The 23085-nt window shown below is 43.7% G+C and overlaps 1 protein-coding gene across 1 annotated transcript in view; it reads left to right on the top strand.

The window, feature by feature from the left end:
• The first annotated feature begins 1577 nt into the window (after nt 1–1577).
• LOC132836642 (homeodomain-interacting protein kinase 4-like) overlaps nt 1578–23085 on the top strand; it is a 33189-nt gene continuing 11681 nt past the window's right edge. Inside the window, exon 1 of the mRNA XM_060856033.1 lies at nt 1578–2094. Within this exon, the coding sequence (XP_060712016.1) occupies nt 1578–2094 (517 nt within the window). The remainder of the gene's footprint in view (nt 2095–23085) is intronic.

Consider the following 23085-nt stretch of genomic DNA (forward strand, 5'->3'; position numbering starts at 1 on the left):
TCAACACAAGGAAAACAAAGTTCAGAAGTTGGTCTCTCACAGACACATAATGAATTATTCTGAATTTGGGATCTCACACAGCCAAATTTAAAATGAAGTCATTGTTGAGGAGCTTCCATCCTGCCTATTCTCAGGAGTCATTACCACTTCTGAGAACAAGAAGGAAAGGCTCCGTCAATGCCAGTGTGGGCTAAAATTAGTTTCAATCGGTGATGTTTAATCACAGTAGGATTTCGCTGAGAAAGCATTTTACTGGGAGACACTGTGCACTGACCAGGAAGCAGTCCCCTGCAGAGTGGACACCTTCCCTTAAACATTTAATTACTATCTGTACTCCTCATTATCCCTTAACCCTCACCTGGAATGCTGGCTGTTGTTTGGATATAGGTTCTGTGGAACATACAGCTCACACAATTGGCCAAACTTCCCCTGTGAGTCTACAGAAAGAACTCCTATGATGATTCCACCACCACAGTGGCATCATGCTCAATTCTGCTCTCACCCAGTGTCAACATGACTGATCCTTTTAGACCAGGGTCAGAGAGTCATACAGCACCAAAGAAATCCTTCAGCCCATCAGGTCTGCAACAACCTATCTATGCTAGTCCCACTAGCCCATAGCCTTGACTGTTACGATATTTCAAGTGCTTGTGCACATATTTTCGAAAGGTTTTGGGGTTTCCCACCTCAACTACCCTCTCAGGCTGTATGTTTCAGACTTGCACCACCTTTTGGGTGAAATCTTTTTTCTGAATCACATTGGTGATTCTGTGAAGGAAGGCAGGTTGGGAGGAAACTCCAGTGGAACACAAGCTGTGTATAAAGTCTGACTGGTCTGTTTCTGACCAGTATTTGCAAAACTCAATTATCTGCTTTCTGGGCAAGAGAGATTGATTAAACATCGTAAACAATGTTCACACTGATAAAAAGAATAGTTATGGATTAATTCCTAGATTAAATGCGCTGTAGGAACTTTCATGGACAAATAATTTGTCAATGGAGCAGCTTGATGATGAACATCAAGATGCCACTTTAATGAAACTGATGTTGGGAATGGTAGAAACATTTTGACAATGAGTGGAAATTGACAATTCTCAGCCTCTCTTCCTCACCACGTTTAACTCATATGGAGATATACCATTCGGAAGTTGTTAGTCTTCCCATAAAACATGCCCCAAGTAAGCAGGTCAACCTTCTTACCTCAGTACAAGGAATATGTGCTTTCGGTCCAGGAATGATGTGTTGGACACGGCAGTACTGCAATAGTTTGCTCAGGCTTACTGATATCAAGTGTAAGAGAAATTCACTCGCAGTTATTTCGCAAGAGCTGTTCTCTACTGATAGATACATTGTGAGATGGGAAGGTAGCTCTGACTAGAGTTGTTGTCAGAGGTGATGCCATTCTTGATCCATATTTGTGTCGATGTTCCTCAGGCTCTGGGAGCCTTGGGCAACAGCACCTAGAACCTGGCTTGGTAACAATGGCCCCATTATTACACCCTAAAGCTTCTATTGTTGGATACCAGTTGGCTGATCTTCAACTGAGGCAGAGGGCGAAGGCCAGAAGACTACTGAAAATGTCTGTCATCCATTCTGAAACAGACACCTATGACATTATTCAGATTCTGGGCAAAGGGACATTTGGCGAGGTGGCAAAGTGCTGGAAGAGGAGCACCGGCCATTTTGTTGCCATCAAGATCCTCAAAAGTGACTCATACCGAGCTCGTATCATCAAAAACGAATTAAAAATGTTAAGAGTACTGGGGTCAGTGGACCCTGACCAATACCACTTCATCCGATTCTACGAGTGTTTTCATGATGACGTAAAGTCATACTTGGTGTTTGAGCTCATGGAACAGAACATATTTGAGTTCCAGAAGGAGAACAACTTTGCCCTTCTCCCAGCCAGGCACATACGGACAATTACCACCCAGGTCCTGAGAGCACTCCAGAAACTTAAGGACCTGTCAATCATCCACGCTGACCTCAAACCAGAGAATATCATGATCATTGACCAGAAGCGATTTCCTTTCCGTGTGAAAGTGATCGACTTTGGATCCGCAAGCATATTTCATGAGGTGCGGTATGTTAAAGGTAGGAGTACGTGCTAGCTCCCTATTTGTTGACCTTTGGCTGTGCCTGAGTGAGCTCCCAACCTGGTGGTTATCAGGCTTACAGTGCCAGCCCATGGCACTGTGTTCAGATCTAAAGAAGAATTTCCAAATGTCTTCCAACAACAATAATGATAGCATTTGTACAGTACCTTTAATGCAGTGCAGTGTTCCAAGTCAGCTTCATGGGAACATTATCAGACACTGAGATACATCCTTATTAGGATAGGTGCCCAAATAGTCAGTCAAAGGGGGAGGAACATCTGAGAGGAAGATAGACCAAGAGGTTTAGGGAGAGAATTCCAGACTTTAAGGCCCCAGGCGGCTGATGGTGTGTCCTTTCGTGGTGGAGCAATTAAAATGTACCAGAGGCTGGAATCAGAAGAAATCAAGGAGGGTTTAGGGATCTGGAGGTTATAGAGTTAGGGAGGGGGCAAGGTGTGAAGAGATTTGAAAACAAGGATGAAAATATAGAATTTCAAAACTGAGCAGCTTCAAGTATCCTCCTTTTTAAAGTCAAAACGCATTGCATCTCTCATTCTCTTTATTCCGATAATCCCTTTCTTCCTGTAACCCACTGATCTTTAAAACTGAATCTTGGCAACATCCCATTGTTTCAGTTTGACGTGCCTTACCTTTTCACTTCAGATGAGACATAATCTAGTAGTTTGCACCTTGACTAATAAAAGGTTTAACAGAGGGGTTTTCCTTCACAGACTCAGAGAATCATCACAGTACAGAAGGAAGCCATTTGGCCCATCTTGCCTGCACTGACTCATTAAATGGGCATCATTACAGAATGCCAACCTTATACCTTTTCCCCCAAATACTTCCACATTACTTTCATCCATTGAATCATCTAATGGCCTCTTGAATGCCTCAATTGAACCTGCCTCCTCCACATTTCCAGGCAGTGCATTCCATACCCTAACAGCTCGCTGTGTGAAACAGTTTGTCCTCGTGTAACCCTTGCTTTGTTTGGAGATCATTTTATATCTATGCCCTCTTGTTCCTTTTCCTTTTACAAGCAGGAACCGTTCCTTCCTACCTGCTCTATCCAATCTTCTCATGATTTTGAAAACCTCTATCAGATCTCATCAACCTTCTGTCCAAGAGCAGTCCCACTTTTTAAATCTATCCTCATCACTGAAGTTCCTCATTGCTCGAACCATTCTTGTAAATCATTTCTGCACTCTCTCCAATGCATTCACATCTTTCCTATAATGTGATGCCCACAACTCTATGCAATACTCCAGCTGAGGTCTAACAAATGTTTTATATCAATTCAATATCATCTCCCTGCTCTTATTAATGAAGCCAATGAAAGGGTTTGATTGAATAAACAGTGAGATTATACTCATCTGTTAGGGAGTTACTGAAAAGAAGTCACAAGTTAAATTTGTTATTGAGAAACAGTAAAGCACAAGACCAGAGGACAAAGGGGCAGAAGTAGGCCATTCAGACTGTATTGACATTCAATGAATAGATTAAATCTCCTTCCATAACCAGGCAACGGAACATGAAATACATGCAGCAAGTGGTTAGGAAAGACCAGTGCATATGTTAAATCAGAAAAATAGAAAGGGAAGAGGATGGGGCATGTAATTAGTTTTGGATTGAGACAGAACTTTTTGCGGACAGGGAAGCCAACTTGTGTTTGAGATGATGCCAAGGTAGGGAGCGTGGACAGTGAGAGAACAGGGTAGTGCAATTGATTTGGGAATAATACTCAGCTCAGGCAGAGAGAAGGACAGTGCCATTTGTTTTGGATTGTGTTTGCAAAGAGGCAGTCAGACACAATGGGCTGAGGGATCTCCTTCAACATTGTGACCAGCATATGCTGATTGGATGGATGGGTTTGCACTTGGTAGACTCTCGATTTGACAGAGACACTGGAGGCTGGAGTCTGTAATGTCAATGTTGGCTTTGAACCATCATCATGCGCTGTGCTATTTCCAAGCTTCTAGAGAGATTCTCTTTTTTTTCTCCTGGGTATGGAGGGACTACACACTACACTGTTAGAGGTTGCCCTGTCTCGCGGGCTTTGGCTGTTCAGTCTCCCATGTTGCTAGCTGATCCTTAGCAGAGTAAGACTCTTTTGTTCTTGAGAAACATTGTATGGAATACACAAAGAAAGCAAAGAATTGCAGATGCTGGCAATCTGAGAAACAAAGACAGGAACGATGCCTAATTAAAGGGTGTGTAACTTGCATTTTTTAAAGGGACAGACATCGAATGTGTGCGATTTAAGGGACAAGAACCTAACTTACAGTATTTAAAGTGACAGATACCAAACTCACACTATTTAAAGAATAGGGATCTAACTTGTGCTATTTAAAGGGACAGACCTCGAACATGCACTGTTTAATGGGAAGGGTACCCAACTTGGGTTATTTAAAGGGACAGCTATGTGACTTGCAGAATTTAAAGTGGCAGGCATCTAACTGGTTTTATTTAAAGGGACAGGAATTGAACTGAAACTAGCTTATGGGAAGAACATCCTACATGCAGTATTTAAAGGGACAGGTATCTAACTTGCTCTTTTTAATGGGACAGGCATCTAACTCACACTATTTAAAGGTATGGGAATCAACCCTGTGCTATTTACAGTGATGGCTATACAACACTTTAAAAGAACCAGCATCTAAATGGCAATGGGTATTTAACTTGCACTATCTAAAGGGATGGGTATCAAACTGGTGCTATTAAAGGGACAGGCATCTAACATGTGCTAATTTAAAGTGACAGGCATTTTAATTACTCCACCACTACAGGCATCTAACTTGTACTATACAAAGGGAGCAGGAAAGTCCCTGACGCTATTTAAAGGGACAGGCATCTATCATTTTTAAAGGTACAGGATTCCAACTTGCACTTTTTAAAGTGATGGGCATACAACTCACACTATTTAAAAGGGACAGGCATCTAATCAACACTATTTGAAGGGACAGGCATGTAACTTGAGCAATTTAATGTGAAAGTTATCTAACTTTTGCTATTTAAAGGGATGGCATCTAACCTTTGTTGTTTACAAGAACAATCTTGCAATACGTGTTATTTAAAGAGGCAGGCATCTTACTCCCACTATTTAAATTATGGGAATCTAATTAACGCTGTTTAAGTGGGTAAATATATAAAACCATCCTATTTAAAGTGAAGTACATTCAACTTGCATTATTTAAAGAGACAGGCATATAATTTGTGTGATTGAAAGGAAGGTATCTAACATCCATTGATTAAAAGAATGGCACTGAACTTGAGCCAATTAAATGGAGGGGCATCTAACTTGCACAATTTAAATGAACAAGCATCTAACTTGCACTATTTAAAGGAACAAACATGTACATTGTGCTATTTAAAAGGACAGGTACCTAACTTCCATTTAAATGGTCAGGCATGGGGTCCAAAACTGCTCACAATGTTCCAAATGTGGTCTGATCAGAGCCTGATACAGCCTCAGCTGTACATCTCTGCTCTTGTACTCCAACTCCCTTGAAATGAATGCCAATATTATATTTGCCTTCCTAACTGCCAACCGAACCTGCATGTTAATCTTAAGAGAATCCTGAACTAGTGCTCCTAAGTCCCACTGTGTTTTAGATTTCCAAAGTCTTTCCCCAGTTAGAAAGTAGCCTATCCTTCTAAATTTTCATTAACCTATTTTTCCTAATCAACCTGTTCAAAGATGTTATTAAACACCTCTGGAGCAGGTGGGTCTTAAATCTGGGCCTTCTAGGTCTGGCGGTAGGGGGAGGCACTACCACTGTGACACAAGATTCACAGATTTGTAGAATTCATAGAGTGCAGAAAAGCTCTTCGGCCCATCAAGTCTGCACTGACAACTACCAGTAAAAGTGCGCTAATCCCAATTTCCTGCAATTATCCAATATCCTTGAATATGATATTTGAAGTACTCACTGATTTTTTTTAAAAATTGTAAGAATTCCAGTTTCCACTACCTTCCCAGGTACAACATTTCAGATTCCCACCACCTGCTGAGTGAAAAAGATTTTTCCCAAATCTCAACTGAATCTCCTGCCTCTTACCCTAAAACTATGCTCCCTAGTGATTGACCCCTCAACCAAGGGGAACATCTGCTCTCAATTCACTCTGTCCACACCCCTCTCAATCTTGTACACCTCAAGCATGATCCTCTCTGAGTCTTCTCCGCTCTAAAGAAAACAGTCCAAGCCTTATAGCTCAATTCCTCCATCCCAGTCAACATCTTGGTGAACCTACTCTGTACCCCATCTAGTTCTATCATATCCTTCCAGTAGGGACGTGACCAAAACTACACACAGTACTCCAGCTGTGGCCTGACCAATGCACTGTACAACTCCGACATTATCTTCTTGCTCTTATTCTCTGTGCCACATCTGATGAAAACAAATGTCACATGTGGCTTCGTAACTATCCTATTCATCTGCTCTGCCAATTTCAGTATATCAGGGTAAGAGAACAGAATGCAGAATGTAGTGTTACGCCTACAGAAAAGATGCAGAGGAAGATCAATTCTAATATTTGTGAGGTCCGTTCATAAGTCTGATAACAGCAGGAAAGAAGCTTTTCTTAAATATGTTTACGTGATGTTTACAAACTTTTCTATCATCGGCCCAATGGAAGAAGGTGGAAGAGAGTATAACTGGGATGGGAGGGGTTTTTGATTATGTTGGCTGCTTTCCCGGGTCAGTGGGATGTATAGATGGAGTCAATGGAAGGAATGCTGGATTTTGTGACAGACTGGGCTGTAGTCACAACTCTCTGTAATTTCTTGTGGTCTTGGGCAAAGCAATTACCATACCAAGCTGTGATGCATTCGGATAGAATGCTGTCTATGGTGCAGCTATAAAAATCAGTAAGATCCATTGTAGAAATGCCAAATTTCCTTCGCCTTCTGAAGAAGTAGAGTCATTGGTGTGTACTGTAGCATTGACATGGATGGAACCTCAGTACGTAGTGACACTTGGTGTTTGAGTACTGGGAATCCATACACAGCTTGAGGCAGCCACACACAGATGTGGCCATCAGGATGAGGGTAGCGTTGGGTGTGTTTTCTTCCCCCTTTGTCCATGGTGTCCCTTCAGAAGTGAAGTGGAAGATGGCCAAGGTGACTACGGCAGCACAGGTTCGGGGAATATGCCAGACCTGCACTATGAACGACAACACTGAGAGTACCACACCTGATGATGAGGTTTTTACCCACCATGGAGAATGACCTCGCTCTTGCCTTTAAAACAGCAGAGTTCAGATCTGAACAGGACAAACAGTACAGACTACAGATTCAAAAACACCAGCAATGGTTCTCCTTTGAGATCCTCTGCTCCATGCTTGCAGCAATAGAGAAGCACCTACCCTCTCTACAGTCAGCCCTGCCTCAGCTGAGGGCCACACTCTCTCAGAATTGCAAAGGACCTCTTCTGTACTATATTCTCAGGAGAATTCACACTCTCAACAAACAGTATTTCAACACCATCTCAAACATCAAAAACTGTAAGTACAACAAACTTTTATCAAACATTCCAGAAGATTCCCCCAGCCTCTGGAACTGCTCAGACACCATTAGTCATGCAGCTGGTGCAGCTACCATCCCGACAGTGATCGATGATATCACTTCCGCCCCCATCATTGCCACTTCCACAGGCACTTGTGCCCCTCACAATTCCTTATACACCACACATGACATCACTTCCGCCCCTCACATCATTGCTGACATCACATGCTCAGTGACTTCTGCTCCCACCCACTGCCGTGTTCACCACCACTTCCACCCCCACTGCCACTCACCTGCATTCTGCTGACACGCCAGCACCCCCGCAGATTCCACTGTCACCGTCCCCGCCCCCCAGAACCCTGAGGGGAATGCCACCCCTGCTCATGACTGCACCCCCATTCCCTCCACCACCACACCCACTCCAGTTACAGGCTTCGCCCCCACTCCCAGCTCCACACCCAAACTGGGTCCCGGGTCCCAGCTCCCAGCCCTGCTGAGTTTTCACCATTTCCCCAGACCTCCACCTCACTGAGGATGAATGATCAGTCCTCAGCAAAGGAGTCACCTTCATCCCCCTCCGCCCACACATCAATGAATTTAATACACGCCATGACGTCAGGCCTCTATTCCTGATGAAGGGCTTTTGCCCAAAACTTCGATTTTCCTGCTCCTCGGATGCTGCCTGAACTGCTGTGCTTTTCCAGCACCACTCTAATCTAGAATCTTGCCTCAATTTACCTTAGCCCCCGAGGCCAGTTCAAACTGGTCGCAGATGCACATTCGTCTGTGCACTGATAGCAAATCTGCGCAGAAAATGGCAACATCATCCATGTCCAGGAAGGCCTTAACCTGTAGGACCCCGCTGCCAGGATTAGTCACCCCTGTCAGGCTCACATCCTTCCTGATGGACTCGGCAAATGGCTCTATACAGCACACAAACAAGGGAGGGGGAGAGTGGGCAGCCATGCCTGACTCCAGATCTGATTGAAAAGCTTTCTGATTCCACCAGTTGACTGAAACTACACTAACAGTCAGATCCAATTGCAGATTTTGGCCCCAACGCCCCTTTAAAGAGCATACCCCACATATAGGTGCGCAATATCCTGTTGAAGGTTTTCTCCTGGTCCAGGCTGATGAGGCAAGTATCTACCCTTCTGTCCTGCATGTTGGTGATTATATCCCTGAGGAGACTGAGACTCAGCAATCTTCCTGCCTGGTACAGCACAAGTTTGGTTGTGGTGAATCACCAATCCCAGAGCAGACCTGGCCTGGTTGGCAATGACCTTTGACAAGATTTTGTAATCCACATTTCTAATTTCCTCCCTCTCTCCCTTCTGCTTGTAGGTGAGGATAATGATCCATTTCCTCATGGATTCACACATGCTACCTGCCAGAAACATACTTTAATACACCTCTAGCAGGTCCTGGCCAATCAATTTCCAGATAGCAGAATAGAACTGTTTTATTCTTTTCTAAGGACTTAAGTGCTTCGGTCAGCTCATCAAGAGCTAGCGGCTGGTCCAGCCTCTCCTGCATACTGTCATCTAAGACCTTTGTGATAGAAAACAGGAACAACTGAGAAGCCACTCTGTCTGTGGGTTTTGTATCAGGCAGGTTGGCATAAAATGATTTGTTATCGTCATGATGCCAGACTGAGATGACATTACCGAGCTGTCATTTTCCTTCAGGTTGCTGAGCTCTCTGTGCACCTTCAGGAAGAGAAATGTAAGCATGTCCCATCTTGCCCCACAAAGCAGACCCAGACCAGAAGATTATCTTGGAGGTTTCCAAGGCAAAGAGCGAGGTTTGCTGGCTGTTGACCTTCTGAAGATTCTCTCTGACATCGACCCCCCTCACCTGCAGCGGGAGTAGGTTCTGCATGCCTTTCTGGAGTTTGGAGGGTTTTCCCCGCCTCTCTCTTGTCTTTTGCACATCTTTGGGGATAAAGAACCTCTTGATGTTCCCTTTGACCATTTCCCGTCAGTCCATTGAGGGGCTCAAAGAGGGGCTTCATGACTTTCCAACCTGTGTAATCTCTTTTGAGCTCCTCAATGTTTTCTGCAGTCAACAATTTCACCTTCAGCTTCCGCATTCCCTTGCCAGCCTGCTGGTCATCCTGTAGGTGACAGTCAGCTAGCAGGAGGCAGTGGCCAGAGAAGAACATCAGCTTGATGTTGGTGGATCTGACCGAGAACGCTCGGGACATAAATAGGTAATCTATCCTTAAGTGGATAGACCAACCTAGCCATGTCCAGGTATAACTACTCTGTGGGGTGCTGAAGACTTCATGCAGCTTGGCATCTTTGACTGTTTCCATCAAGACTCTGGATGTGGCATCCAGTTTACTGCCCCCACCAACCCCCCAACCAGATCGTCTGTCTGCAATGATGATACAGTTGAAGTCTCCGGCCAGAATGAACAGCCTGGACGTAGCCAGCAACAGTCAAAGCTGTTGCAAGATGGCCAACCACTCATTCATTCCCACTGGGGTGTACACATTAATTAGTTTCAGAGGAGCATTTCTGTACGTAACGTCTGCTACAAAGAGTCGCCCACCCACCATCTCCTTAACTGCGGAGATAGTAAAGATACCTCCTCGCAGCAGGACACCCAGGCCGGGGAAGTAATTATCATATCCCCCTGACCGGATTGAAGCTCCATGGGCCCACAAGCTTGACCATCTCCTACTGCTGCTGAGGCGGCGGTATTCCACACTCCTGCAGCACAGTACATCTGCTTTAACGTTGGCTTGGAAAACCAACGTGGAGACACATCATGTGGAAGATTGATCGTTATGTATGTTAATGCTGGCCCTTTTAATACCCATTTTAAAGTTTATAAGGCTGTCTACATCCCTGTGGTGTGGGCAAACTGTTAGACCCTCACAGGGGTGAAGTAGCTGCTCAGATCCTCCCTGGGGGCATTCCTTAGTGTCATCATGGTGAGAACAAGGTCAGCAGAGTCCAATTCTGAATCTGACAGAGGGACTGTGAGAGAATCACGGCTCCCAGTTGCCTGGAACTGTGGTGCAGTGGTTACATCCTAATTTTCACCAGATGGGGACTGGGCTTTACCAGTCCCTCACAGTGGGGGGTAGGGGAGCAGTGTCTATTGTTTCCAAGTTGAGGGCACACTATTCTCCAGTTCCCCTGTGGTGCTCCGCCTCTTTTTCTGATGATGGCCATCCTTCCACCCCTCTTCGCCATCAGTGGAGCTGTTAGTGTCATTCTCATGTAGCTGTCTCTTTCCACTTTGCTGTGGGGCTCTAGGGGCCTGCCAGGTTTTAATTTTCTTGTTGTATTTCACTGGTATCCACTCCCCACCCCTCATTCATTTCATCCTCCTCCATTGATTCTGTCTGCTCAGCGGGAGCTTGGGTCGGTTGCTGTATCTCTGTGCCGGCTACCATCTGTTCCACTCCAGCCTGTCTTTCTTTCTGGGTGCCTCTTGTCTCAGTTCCCTTACTGGATGGTGGTGCCTTGCTGATCTTTGGGGGTCCATGGCTCACACTGTCACCACTGGCCATCTGAACACAAGTGCCCCTCACTCCACCATCTTGGGCAGGCATTGTACATGTGGCCCACTTCCCCTGCACAGGTTACAGCTTTTAGACTCCTTGCAGTCATTGGTCAGGTGACCTTCCTGTTTGCAGTTCCTACACGGTCACTTTACAGCCTGCTGCCATGTACCCTGCCTTCCATTCTGCATACCCGAGGCTTCATACTTCAGGTAGCCTCTTCCCTCCAATCACGAAGCTGGAGTGTGGGTGGAGGATGTTCCCTCTGGCTTCCACCGTCAGGGTCACCTTGACCTCCTGGTCCAGATTCCAAAAGGGTCTGCGACATCCATGCTGTATCCTCCAAGCTGCATGTACCTTCCAAGGAAGGTCAGGACACCTACTGCTGAGATGTGGGGGTTGTACATATGAATTGTAACAACCCACCTCCTCTGTGCAGGGAGGACATGCAATGGCACCACAGACAGGATGGAAAAGAGAGTCTCATGTTCTTTCTCTTCAAATACTTTCAGGAGACACTCACATCACTTCACACGCCTGAAGGACACATCAAAATGTCCACCACCAGGGAAATCCTGGTGTCTGCTGCTTGGAACCCACCACAATCCAGTAAGATCCTCTGCGCAAAGAAGGTTTGATCTATGGGTCTGCCTTCTTCCATCTTCTTCACAATCATCCTGACTGTGTTCCGGACTCCCTGGCCTGGGTCAGGGGTACTTGCTGAGGCCATAGCTCCAGGTTGGCTTTTCCCTTAACTGGCGTCAGGCCAAAGCCAGCATGAAGATCCACCAAGAGCAGGTCAGCTCAATCAAGGATTCTCCAACATCCATCTACGATCGAGCGACGATCTCAATTGCTCAAATGACCCGCAATTCAACACCAAACTGATAAGAATTTCCTGATGAAGGGCTTTTGCCCAAAATGTTGATTTTCCTGCACCTCAGATGCTGCTTGACCTGCTGTGCTTTCCCAGCACCACACTCTTGACACCAATTAATAGGAACAGATACTACACTTGATCTTAGCCAAAAGGCTAGGAATCTTAAATGGGCAATTCAAAAAGATGGGCATCTAACCTGCACTATTTAAAAGCAGACACAAGTACCAGGCTCATTTTAAAGTGACAGGCATCTGACTCGTATTTAGAGGTACGGGTATCCAAGCTATTTTGAGGGACAGGCAACTAACCTGTGCTTTCTAAAGGGAAAGGCATCTAACTTTCCCTATTTAATGGCACAGACATATAACTTGCACCAAATAAAGACATGAAAAATTAAATTGCACTCTTTAAGTGCCGAGCATGTAAAACACACTATTTAAAGGGACAGGCTTATAACTTGCACTATTGAAAGAGACAGGTACCTAACATGTACTACTTAAAGGGCAGACCTCTAACTCATGCTGTTTAAGGACCCAGGCTTTTTCCCTGTGCTGATTGAGTGAACAGGCATCTAGCCCCCAATACTTATGGACAGGCATCAATTACCCACTATTTAAAGAGACAGACGTCTAAACTGTGCTATTTAAAGAGACAAGCATCTCAGTCCTAGTATTTAACAATGCAGGCATTGAACTTGTGCTATTTAAAGGGACAGGCACCTAACTCCCACTATTTAAAAGAATTGACATCAGTCCTGTGGTATTTAAAGGGACAAGTATCTAAAATGCACTCTTTAATGATACAGACATGTAATTTGTGCCAATTATGCTGTTTACAAGGATAGGCATCTAACTTGTGCTGGTTAAAAGAACAGGCTTCTAACTCGTGCTATTTAAAAAGACAGGCATCTCAGTCTCAATATTTAACAGCACAGGTATTGAACTTGTCTATTTAAAGGGACAGGTATCTAACTCTCACTATTTAAAGGGACAGGCGTCCAGCTAGTCATATTTAAAGGGATGCGCATCTAACATGTTTTTAAGAGTGACAGGCATCTACCTTGTGCTAGTTCAAGGGATGGGACTCACTATTTCTAGATATAGGCATCTAATTTGCCCTATTTAAAGGGACAGCAACTAACCTGCACTTTTTAAAGGGATGGGCATCTCACTTGCATTATTTAGTGATTCAGATGAGTTACTCATGCCAATTAAAGGTATGCAAAACCAAATTGCACTCTTTAAGTGAGACGCATCTAAATTTCATTGTTTAAAGGAACAGGCATTGAACTTGTACCATTTAAAGAGCCAGATACCTAATTCGCTTTATTTAAAGGGCAGGCCTCTAACTCACGCTATTTAAGGGGCCAGACATCAACCACATGTTATTTAAGTGAACAGTCATCTAGCCCCTGATCCTTAAAGGGACAGATATCTAATACCTGCTTTTTAAGAAAAAGACATCTAAATTATGCTCCTTAAAGAGACAGGTATCTAACTCACACTACTTAGAGGGACAGGTATGTAACTCCCTCTATTTAATAGGACAGGTGTCAAACCCACTTTATTTAAAGGGACAGTGATCTAACTCATGGTATTAAAAAGGATGGCCATCTAAACTGTGCTATTTCAAGGAAAGGACATCCAACTTGCACTTTTACAAGCACGGGCATCTAATGAGCTCCATTTAAAGGGGCAGGCATCAAATTCACACTATTTAGAAGGATATGCACATAACTCCCACTTATTAGAAGACGGAGAATCTCTCATTCTATTTAAAGGTCAGTCTTCTAATGTGTGCTATTAAAGGAAACAAGCATCCAAATTGTATTATTTAAATAGATATCTAACTCATGCTTTTTAGAGGGATAAGTGGCTAACTTCCTCTATTTAACAGAACAGACGTTGAACTGATACTATTTAAATGGACATGGGTCTAACTCACACTATTAAAAGGCATGGGCATCTAACCTGTGTGATGTTATTTAAAGGGACAGTGATCTAATTCATGCTCTTCAAAGCAAGGGCATCTAACCTGAGGTTTTTAAGGGAAAGGCAACCAACTTGCACTATTTAAAGGCATGAGCTTCTAACAAGCATTATTTAAAGGGACAGCCATCAAATTTACAATATTTAAAGAGAGGGGATATAACTCCCGCTAGTTAAAGGACTGTGAATCTCTCTTGCAATACTCAAATGGACAGGCTTCTAATATGTGCTATTGAAAAGGAAAGGTGTATAAGTTGCACTATTTAAATGGTCAGGAATCTAAACAAGAAACATATGTTATGGCAGGACAACTTGTATTTAAATGGCCGGGTGGCTGATTCCTGCCATTTAAAGGGATAGGCTTTGAAGAGCATGATTTAGATCTTGTGCGATTTAAAGTGACAGGCATTCATCTTGCACTATTAAAAAGACAGGAATATAACTCAGTCAAAAGGTGTGAGGCTGGAAATGCACAGCTTGATGAAGAGCTTGTGCTCAAAATGTCGATTCCCTTGCTCCTCAGAAGCTGCCTGACTGGCTGTGCTTTTCCAGTGCCACACTTTTTGACTCTGATCTCTAGCATCTGCAGTCTTTACTTTCACCCAGGAATCTAACTCATGCTACTTAGAAGGATAGATATCTAAATCCTCCATTCAATGGAAAGGCATCAATTTCACTGTATTCAAAGGGATACGCATCTATCTTGAGCTAGTTAAAAGGTCAGGGGTCTAACAATCTGTTAAAAGGGACAGAGATCTAAACTGTGCTATCTCAAAGGAAGGGCAGTCAATGTGCTCTATTTAAAGGGACAGGTACGTAACTTGTGCTACTTAAAAGGACAGCCATCTAACACCTGCTATTTAAAGGAAACACATACTATTTACAGGGGCAGGTACCTAACTTGCGTTATTTTAGGGGGAGACAAAAAACCTGCAGATGCTGGAATCCAAGGTAGGAGTTCTGAAGAAGGGTTACACCTGAAACGTTGACTTCTCCACCTCCTGATGCTGTCTATTTTTGCTGTTCTTCCAGCCTCCTGCATATCATACAGTCATAAGGTTGTACAGCACAGAAATAGATCCTTCGGTATAACTCGTCCATGCCAACCAGATATCCCAACCTAATCAAGTCCCACTTGCCAGAACCCAACCCATATTCCTCCAAGCCCTGCCTATTCATATATCCGTCCAGATGCTTTTTAAATGCTGATACCACTTCCTCTGGCAGCTCATTCCATGCACGCACCACCCTCTGTGTGAAAAAGTTGCCCCTTAGGTCCCTTTTATATCTTTCCCCTCTTACCCTAAACCTGTGCCCTCTAGTTCTGGACACCCCCACCCCAGGGAAAAGACTTTGTCTATTTATCCTATCCATGCCCCTCATGATTTTATAAACCTCAATAAGGTCACCCCTCAGCTTCCGACACTCCAGGGAAAACAGCTCCAGCCTATTCAACCACTCCCTATTATTCAAATATTCCAACTCTGGCGACGTCCATGTAAATCTTTTCTGAATCCTTTCAAGTTTCACAACATCCTTCCGATAGGAAGGAGGCCAAAATAGTGTGCAATATTCCAAAAGTGGCCTAACCAACGTCCTGTACAGTTGCACCATGACCTTCCAACTCCTACACTCAATATTCCGACCAATAAAGGAAAGAATACCAAATGCCTTCTTCACTATCCTATCTATCTGCGACTCCACTTTGAAGGAACTATGAACCTGCGCTCCAAGGTTGCTTTGTTCACCACATTCCCTAGGACCTTACCATTAAGTACATAAGAGTTGCTTTCCTAAATGCAAACCTCACATTTACCTAAATTAAACTTCATCTGCCACTCCTCAGCCCATTGGCCCATCTGATTGAGATCCCATTGTAGTCTGAGGTAACCTTCTTCGCTGTCCACTACACCTCCAATTTTGGCGTTACCTGCAAACTTACTAACTATACCTCCTATTTCACATCCAAATCGTTTATATAAATGACGAAAAGTAGTGGACTCAACACCGATCCTGGACAGGGCAAAAGGATTTCAACTATATCACAAAGCCAAAACTTCAAAAAATTCACTGTTCAACTATAAACAACCCACTATCCTCTCTTCACAAACAACCAATAGAGACATATCTGCACAGCTTCTAACTTATATCTTTTTTTCAGATTCATGTCTCATTTTTAATATGTGTTGCATTATTATTTCTTTTTGCATTTAGTAATATTGAACTCACTCTTTCAATTTAAGAAAGCTTAGTTATGCTGGCTCCTTTTAAAACACAATTTAGTCTGGGCCAAAAGAATTCACAAATGAGAGATACTTTGCAGTTTAATTTTGTTGCGAAAATCGAGAGGGGGCAGGTGAATTAAGAAGGGGAGTCAGTTCATCCCTCCCCATGTGGGTGCCTGTCAATTTGAGATCACCCATCTGGTGCAGGAATAACATGAGGAACCTCACCCACAGTCTGGTAGCAACTACGAGAATGAAATCTATCAGGAGCCAAGGACTGGCCAGCCCACACCTCCAACAGGTTTTTTTTATTCATTCACAGGAGAACATCACTAGCTGGACCAGCATTCACTGCCCATCAATCAGTTAAGAGTAAATCGCATTGCTGTGGGTCTGGAGTCACATGTAGGCCAGACCAGGTAAGGATGGCAGTTTCCTTCTTTAGAGGACATTAGTGAACCAGACGGAGTTTCCTGACAATAGATTAATTGTTCTAAAATCCAGATTTTCATTGAATTCTAGTTCCACCATTTGCTGTGGCAGGCTTTGAACCCAGGTCCCCAGGACATTATCTGGCTCTTTGGATTAACAGTCCAGGAATAACACCACATGACCATCACCACCCTCCCCCCCCTCCCGTCAATACCCCTTCTCTGGTAATTGTAATTTTCCTGAGGTCCCCCCTCCCTTTTATTCTGTAATCTATAATTGCATCTGGAATGTTACTTGCATCCTCACCAGGGAGAACTGATGCAAAATAACAGTTTGATTCATCTTCCATCTCTTTATTTTCCATTCCGAACACACCTGTCAACAAACAAGACAGAATCTTTCATTTTACAATCGCTGTAGATTCTTAGATTCTTAGTGCAATCGCTGTAGATTCTTAGTGCAGGCTGAGTCTCTGGAACTGATTATTTGTTTTGTATTTTTTAAAGAAAATATCTTCATGACTTACAGTAAACAATGGACTGTTTCAGGACAGTCCGCTGTGGTGGTCCTTACCATTAATAAAAACGTGCAATCGTGTGGCCTCACTCGAAATCATCCCAATGATGAACCAAATGCTCTTCTCCCCTCAACCATCTGTCTGTCTCATTCCAGAATGTTTTGAAAATGAATGTTTCAATATTTAGTTGACACAGGCTCAAGATTACATGATCTTCATAAGCCTAAGTAATAAACATCTGAAGGAAATGATAGTTGCTTTTCATAAATGTCCAAAGACTAAAGCAGGGCTACAGTTTGTTGAATTCCCGCTGGAAATATTGAGATGTGTATACAGAGTAGGGATAACTAGGTGCAGGGGGAAGGAGGAAGGAGAGGAGGAGACAGGAAGTAAAGACAAAAGTACTATATTTATACAAAGAAGACTTTAACATGTTTTGAAGGGCTTTAGAGCCAATAAGATGCAGTCACTGTTCTGGTATGTGGAAACATGGCATGCTACATTTGCACAAGAAATTCCCACAGGCAACAATAATGCAACAATGAGTTGATCTGCTTTTGTGATGTAGACTGGTACAAATATTGACCAGGTCACTGGGGAAAATCCCCACTACTCTTCAGTTAGTAACCATGGGGTCTTTTACTTCACCTGAGGGGCCAGGCAGAGCCTCAGCTCAGTATTTCATCTGAGAGTTTACTCATCTAATAGTGTAGCACTCCTGTTCACTTCTATTCCACATCATTGTTCCCATGAGAAATTGCATACAAAAACCACTTTATAATAATTAGTGAGAGGCAGCCATGTTGGCTAGTTTCATTCAAAGTCTTTAGATGACCATTAAATGCCTGAGAATCTCAAGACAAGGAACAATTGGAAAGGAATCCATGTGATCAACAATGTATTTTTCTTGATTCGTTAAAGGGATGTGGATGTCACTGACTGGGCCAGCAATCATTGCCTTTCCCTAATTGCCCCAGAAAAGGAAGGGTTGTGCTGCTTTCTTGAACTGCTATCATCCTTAGGGTGTGGGGAAACCCACAGCACTGTTAAGGAGGGAATTCTAGGGTTTTGACCCAGTGACAGTGAAGGAATGGCGATACATTTCAAGTCAGGATGGTGAGTGGCCTGGAGGGAAACTTGCAATTGGTGCTGTGCCCCATATATCTGCTGCCCTTGACCTTTGAGATGGTAATGGCCATGGGTTTGGAAGATGCAACATTTGTCCATCTGATGGATTATCCTCTCTGAAAGTTGCACCCAAGAGCTTCCCATCAGTAAACACGGACTCAGCTTGCAGCTTGGTCCCCTGAAGAAGGCACCGTTCAACTGTTGAGTGAGACTTAGGGGTTGTCACCCCTGAAGCTAGATTCCATTTTACATCAATCTCTCTTTCACTGGTTTGGGTAATCAGGAGTGGCTCAGGTTTGCTAAAGATTCTAGTGCGACTGTCTGATTTTTACTTATTTTCGGTTAACTCTATCTGTACCCGAAGGTTGGAGCAAACTGAATCATGCTGGTGTGTGAATTAGTGGTGCACAGTGGCTGATTTGAGTTGAATTTAACTTGATCCAATTTAATGATTTATCAAAAGAGGCAGGAGGCTGGTTCAGAACCTGCTCTGGGGTCAATCCTGAAGCAAGAGACTGATTCTTAGCAACCTCACAGGAGAGATATCAATTACAGCATTAATGTTTCTGTTAATGCCCCTATCCTTTCTTCTGGCTGAAACATATTTTAAAATACTTTAAAACAATATACTGTCACTTACAATTCAGGGACTAACATCCAACACACTGAAAGTGGATCCAAACCATTGGAATGAGACTCGGTGACCGTCAGTTTACTGTCTGGTGAGTTATTGCTGCTCCTCTGTGCAAATGAAGAAAGATTAAACCCTAATCACTAGGGGCTGTGGTGGTGCAATGACAGTGTCCTTACCTCAGAGCTGTGCAATACAGCTTCAAGCCCCACCTGCTCCAAAGGTGTGCACTAGCATCTCTGTAATAAGTCAACCGGAACAATATCTAAAATCCATTTCAATTACTCACATATTCTGGGAGAAGCTACTCCAGAGCAGAAACTTCACCCTGAGCAATTTCTTGGGGGTTTAAGCTTTTGCTAGCCGAGCATGAAGTGAGGAGTGGAAAGCCTTTCATCCCATCTGATACAACTTTGTTGTCATCCAGTAGGGTCTGAGAGGGATGCCTGAAATCAAATGGAACAAGGGAACCAGTGAAGAATACAAGTTAGTTCAAGGTTGATTGAGTGAGAACTGGGTGCATTAACAAGTACTCAATGTGGTTGGAGTTTGCAATTTGTAAATAGAGTATCAACAAGAAAAGCAGACACTGCACTCTGTCAAGCAGCATTTTAATCTTTGATATTTAACACCTGGTGGCCATCTATTTTCATTATGGCTAACTACCATTTCTTCATCCATAAACAGTTTATAAATCACTCTGATCACAATGGAAATGCTCTTGGTTTGTGTTGGCATCATGATATCCCATTCCCTACTCTGAAACAGTGAACAAACTTAAAGGGACTTTGTTGGCTGGGAAATTCTTCATAGTTTTGCAAAAGACACGCTGTAAATGCAGGTTTTTCTTTCACTTTCATCAGATAGTTCTGATTACAAGAGGCAGTGGTTCTGAATTACAGATGTATCCAAATTGAATGTATTTACACTGATTTGATGTACATCTTCCCATGACGTGACATTATTTGTGATGGCCCAGCTCTCATCTTCAGCCTCTCTCTGCCACTACACGTTGATTAATCACTTGCCAATGACCTTCTTTGTTTGGGAAAATGTAAGCTCCTTAAAACAAAGTTAAATCAAAATGTCTACTTTGTTCTAAGCAGAGGCTATGGCCTAATAGTATTATCGCTGTGCTGTTAATCCAGAGACCGAAGTAATGTCTGGGGACCTGAGTTCAAATCGTGCCACGGGATGTTGGAATTTGAATTCAATACAAATCTGGAATTGTGAGACTAATGATAACCCTGAATCCATTGCTGATTGTCAGGAAAAACCCATCTGGTTCACTGAAGTCCTTTAGGGAACGAAACTGCCATCTTTACCTGGGCTGGCCTACACGTTACTCCAAAGCCACAGCAATGCGGTTGACTCTAAATGCCCTTTGGGTAATTAGGGATGAGTGATAAATACATGCCTAGCTAACGATGCCCTCATTCCATGAACGCATTAAAAAACATGCACCATGCATCAAAGTGGTGCTATTTAAAGGAACAACTGTCTAACTCGGGTCATTGAAAGGGACAGGCATCTAACTTGTGCTAATTAAAGGAATAGATTTCCAACTTGCGCTATTTACAGGGACAGCATCCTAATTGCATTATTTAAAAGGATGGACAATTAACCTGCTCTATTTAAAGGGGCAGGCTATTTCAAGTCACAGGCCTCTACTTTGGGCCAGTTAAAAGAAACAGCATAAAATTGCACTAGTTAAAGGTACAGGCATCCATCTCACATTATTTATAGGTACAGGCATCTAACTCTTGCTGTTTGATGAGATAGGAATCCAACTTGCACTGATAAAAAGAACAAGCACTTTGAAGGGACAGGCATCTAACAAGCCTTAATTAATGGGATGAACACCTAAATTGGGCTATATAAAGGGATATCCATCTCACATGTGCTATTTAACTGGACAGATATCTATCTAGAACTAGTTAAAAGGTCAGGTGTCTAATCCCTGCAATTTAAAGGAACAGGTTTAAATGGTCAGGCATGTCACTCCTGCTTTTCAAAGTGATGGGGCCTATGTTGCACTGTTTAGAAGGACAGGCATCGAGATTGCACCAGTTAAAAAGATGACAATTAAATCTGCACCATTTAAAATGATGGGCATCTAACACATGCTATTTAAAGGGGCAGGCATCAAACTTGAGCATGTTAGATGGATGGACTCCCTACCTGCCCTACTTAAAGGGACCGATATCTGACCTGTGCTATTTATTAGGACATCAAAATCACCTTTATTTAAATGGTCAGGCATCTGACTTGCACTAATTAAAAGGACTAGCATCAAATTTCTGCAAGTTCAAGGAACAGGCAGCTAACATGAGCTATTTAAAGGGACAGACATCTAACTTGCCCTTTTTAAAGGGGTCAAGCAATTAACTTGCATTATTTCAAGCATCAAACTTGTAACTCCCACTATTTAAAGGAATAGATACATAACCTGCACTATTGAAAGGGGCAGGCAATCTAACTGACACTATTTAAACAGACAAACATCTAACTTGCGATATTTAATGGAACAGGGATCTACCTTGCCAGTGAACTGCCTCTGACTCTGCCCTGCGATCTGAAAGCTTGCAGAGACACTGTTACTAAAGGTGCTTCGCAGTAACTGATTGGATTTCATAGAGAGTAGAGTTGCATCCTCATTGACAGGGGGCAGGGGAATTGCTAACTTCTAACAGTTTTGACAGACAAATGGAGCACAGAAAGGGGAGGGGCAATGTCTGCACAGAGGGAGGATCTTGCTTGCCACAGTTTTTTGGGGAATACTTTCCCCCAACTCTTAGCTGAGCCAAGAGCAACCCCTGCAGGTTCACCAAGGAGATGGTCCCCAAACTAGATCAGGAACTGTAGCTAAGTGAGAATCAGTGGGCATCAGGGTCACTGATACCCATTCACGAGCCTCCAGCACCACACTCTCAACTGTAACTTGGTGTTGTGTGATTTTTAACTCTCTAGGTTAAGGTGCTGCTGATAGTGTGAAGGCCATCCTATTCAAGGGAAACAGATTTGCATGTCTACAATGGTATGGAATGTTCAGTATCTATGTCCAAGTAAATTGATTAAAAGTTGAATGGTTTCATAATTTTGTAGGCTCCAGAATGTCTTGATTGTTTGTTCTGCATGAGCTTTATTTTATTGTATATGAGCGGAGGCATTTGTGGGGGTCTTCCTCAAGCTTAACCCGTTCCAGACAGCTGCCCCTGGGCTTATATATTGCTTACTCTGTCTCAGTCAGAGTGCTCAATGACTCTTAGTTCAAATATGAATTCCACAAATTCATGTCCCAAGTTCAGAGGATTTTAGTCCAGGGTATCTGATGTGAATTTTTGCCCCATCTTCCAGCCCAGATTCAGACCGCTCCCCCATAGTGGGTGAGAAGTAATAGCGAGGGCACTGGCAAAGTGGCAGCGATGGGGACACGGTCATGGTGACAGGGAGAGCAGATATTTCCACAGTTCGGCATCTCAGCAATGGTGATCATTTCCCGGGCGACAGGAGCTGTGGGAAGAACTTGGACTGCTCCACTGAGGACTGAGATTCCCAGCTGCGAGGGAGCAGTCTGCATTGTCATGCCCTGAGGTGAGAGCCCTCAGCTACTGCATCGAGACTTCAGGAGGCCTTGGCCTGGGCTATTGTGGAAGCTGGGACAGAGGTGCTAGATGCGGCAGCTATGTCATGGGGTTGACCACCACTTCACGCTGGGCTCTACCTGATGCCCCTTAGGAGCTGGGCTGTCCTTTGTCGTTGTGTGCTCCAAGATTTTGGTGCTTGTGCTCATCAGCAGGTCATCCCATCAGAATCCTTGTCAGTGTGCCTGTTGTGAGGTGACTGCATAACTAGGGTTTCCGCTTCCACGTGGGCACTCAGGCCTGGTGTCCCAGCAGGTGCCAATCTTGCCCTTCTGCCCTTTAACAGTTCACACAGTGCCAGTTTCTGATCTGGTGGTTTGAGTGTCATGTCAGATGTTGGGGTTTGCTGATGCTGTCATCATGTCTTTATCTGCACCACCTTGCAGTGGCTGCTGCAGGAAAGGGAGGATAAGGAAGAGCAGGGGAACAAGGAAGCCACTGTGGAAAAGGCAGAACTAGGGTACAGTGGCTCAGTGGTTATCAACACTGCCTCACAGGACCAGGCACAGGGTTCAATGGAG

This window comes from Hemiscyllium ocellatum, chromosome 47 (genome assembly GCF_020745735.1).
Source record: "Hemiscyllium ocellatum isolate sHemOce1 chromosome 47, sHemOce1.pat.X.cur, whole genome shotgun sequence".
Classification (NCBI taxonomy): domain Eukaryota; kingdom Metazoa; phylum Chordata; class Chondrichthyes; order Orectolobiformes; family Hemiscylliidae; genus Hemiscyllium; species Hemiscyllium ocellatum.